At 53.0% G+C, this 2,865-nt stretch overlaps 1 protein-coding gene across 1 annotated transcript in view; it reads left to right on the top strand.

Annotated features, from left to right (window-relative positions):
• The window catches only part of EXOC3L4 (exocyst complex component 3-like 4), a gene marked incomplete at its 3' end in the record, with an annotated part of 18,471 nt that extends 16,365 nt beyond the window's left edge, over positions 1–2,106 (top strand). The window contains exons 8-10 of the mRNA XM_010288414.1: positions 155–277; positions 985–1,137; positions 1,985–2,106. Coding sequence (XP_010286716.1) covers positions 155–277; positions 985–1,137; positions 1,985–2,106 — 398 coding nt within the window. The remainder of the gene's footprint in view (positions 1–154; positions 278–984; positions 1,138–1,984) is intronic.
• Positions 2,107–2,865: the final 759 nt, after the last annotated feature.

The following is a 2,865-nucleotide window of genomic DNA, read 5'->3' as shown; positions in this document are numbered from 1 at the left end:
TCCTGCTGTGCCTTCACGCAGAGTGGGTGTGCCGTTGGTGCTCTATGCTTTTTAGTGCAAGCCCCCCGAGCAGGCATACAGCTGGGTGCCTTCAGCTAGTGCATCAGCTACTCTGAATATTACTGGTGCCATCAGTGACTTGCTGTTTTTTCAGCCAATCCTTAAGAAAATCCTGACCAAGGACTGGATTTTGGCGACGGAAAGGCCGGACTCACTGGTGTCAGCAGTCTCGCAGTTCTCTGAGCACCTGCAACACATGAGGGAGCCCATGGGGCAGGTAGGCAGACCGTCCTGTGCCCGGCCACAGCAATGCTGGGGGGGTCCTGCTGTCACTTGCAGGCTGTGGTCCGAGCTGCAGACTCCTCGCCGCCAGCGGGGGCTGTTTATAGCCGTGGGGAGTGCTGATGTGGGGGAGTTCAGCTATTACTGTACTTCCACGTGAGAATAAGCAACATCTTTCCTTCCATATTTTAAGTATGGGAACTGATATCTTTAACGAGGAACAAAAAGCTTTGGTGAACATTACCACTGAACATTATAATTCCATGAGTCGCAGGCTTATATGCTCCTTTCACATCTATGCATTTGTGAAATAAATGGGTAGGTGGCAACATCTCTATATTTAAAAACTGCAAGCACCATCAAAATCTACTTTTAAAACAATCCTAAATTCCTCCCTTTGCTACTGAGGAGCCAAACTGCCAACATAAAATCATGGGCTATGTCAGGGTGGGGACTATTTCCGTGGCATTCCCTTGGGCATGGCCATTGCTCTGTGCCGGAGCAACGAGCTGCAAGCCACCGGCTCTCTTCAGCAAAGCTGGCCCAGGCGACACGTGCTGACAGTGTGCTGCCTTCGTGTATCTATCTCCTCTACACCTTCGGCTGCTGCTAAAGACCCAAGGGCTTCTCCTGCCCTCTCTCATTGACATGGGCTTGCATGGGAAACACAGAAAAACCATGAGGTTTGCTTTTTTTAACCAGGAGCTTCTACGTGACGTTCATAAGTATGTGGTGAGGGAATATATCGTGCAGGTCATCAAACCCAGACGGAAAATGAACAGGGAGACACGGCAACAAGTGAGCGAAAAGATGAACCAGGAAGCCAGAATCCTTAATAATATGCTTATTGATCAGGTATGTGAGTTCCCTCCTGGCATTCGCTGGCTGCCCCATTCCCAGAGGTGCAGTATCCCTGCTTGGCTTCCTGGGGACCGAGGGGCAGTGTCTCAAGGAGGGCAAGCCTCAAGAAATGTAAAAGTACTTAAAAGGGAGCAAGTGAGGTGGTTACTGCAGGTTACCGAGGTGTGGACTTCCAGCCCAGTGGCTGCTCTGCAGTAGTGGCTTGTGCGTGCCCAGTTGGTGGCTCTCTGATTGCAGTGCCTGGTGTTTTAACACACACTCGGGCCCACAGGCTCTTTGCGATCACATTCATCCCATGGCAGCTTCTTCCTGGGCCTGTTCCCTTGGGCCATGGGATGCACCTTTTCTCCAGAGGATCCCTGCCCTGGGTACAGCTCATGGTGATGGGTCCATCCAGAAGGTCCATCCAGGCACACAGTCTGCATACAGGAGGGTGATGGGGAGGACATTGTGGCTATTTGCGTGTTTTGTGACTAGGTAACGCCAAGCTGGGATTTTCAGGGAAGCCAAAGTTGGTTTCATTGGATTTTGCAGAAAGTCAGGTATCCAGGGCACTAAACTGGTGGGCAGAAGGAAGGTGAAGTCTCTGGCTGCTGCTGTGCCAGACCACAGCCACGACGCCCTGCTCAGCGTCTGGCTCGCTGGGGTGCTCGTAAGCATCGGGGGGTGCAGAGTCAGGCCCCAGCATTGCTCCCGGGGGTGCCTTGCCATTGCTACCTGCAGCAGTACTGTCTTACACCGGTAAAAGCAACCCGCTGCCAGGCTCTGCGCCGCAGGTAAAAAGGCATTTTGGAGGTGCTGCGCTCCCCCTTGACATCCACCTATACCTCCTCATCTGCAGGGCTCTGACTCCGACTGGCTCCTTCCCGCCATACACCACATTGCCAATATCATCGGGGAGAAGAAAAAAGACAAGATCAAGGAGTACGTCAAGGAGCTGTGTCAGGATTATCCAGATATCAGGTACATGAAAAGGCAGATGCCAGAACTGCTGGGCTCCATCCCAAACAGCGCCAGCTCGCCTCGTGCCTTGGCCAAGTCTCTTCAGCTTCTCCTCTGCTGGTAGCCACACGTTAGAGGTCAAGGTGCCAGCAACAGGGGGAATCACACATTTTTCTTTTGTTCAGTGACAAGTGGTGCCCCTCAGGGGTCCATACTGGGACCAGTACTCTTTAATATCTTCATCAATGACACAGACAGTGGGACCGAGTACACCCTCTGCAAGTTTGCAGATGACACCAAGCTGAGTGGTGCAGTTGACATCCCTCTCCTCTGGATGAGGATTGGATCCCATCTCCATTGGGATGCCATGCAGAGGGACCTGGACAAGCTCAAGGAATGGGCCCCTGTGAACCTTATGAGGCCAAGTGCATGGTCCCACACCTGGGTTGGGCCAAGCCCTGGTATCAATACAGGCTGGGGGATGAAGGGATTGAGAGCAGCCCTGCTGAGAAGGACTTGGGGGTCCTGGTGGATGAAAAGCTGGACATGAGCCAGCAATGTGTGCTTGCAGCCCCGAGTGGCCAGCAGGTCGAGGCAGGAGATTCTGCCTGTCTACTGTGCTCTGGTGAGACCCAACCTGGAGTCCTGTGTCCAGCTCTGGAGCCCTCAGCTCAGGAAAGACATGGATCTGTTGGAGTGGGTTCCAGAGGAGGCCACAAAAATGCTGAGAGGGATGGAACATCTCTGCTGTGTGGTTGTTCAGCCTGGAGAAGAGAAGGC

This window comes from Phaethon lepturus, unplaced genomic scaffold (assembly GCF_000687285.1).
Source record: "Phaethon lepturus isolate BGI_N335 unplaced genomic scaffold, ASM68728v1 scaffold20660, whole genome shotgun sequence".
In the NCBI taxonomy this organism is placed as follows: Eukaryota; Metazoa; Chordata; class Aves; order Phaethontiformes; family Phaethontidae; genus Phaethon; species Phaethon lepturus.
Note: the sequence above shows the minus strand (reverse complement) of the source record. Positions and strands in the feature narration are given on the sequence as shown.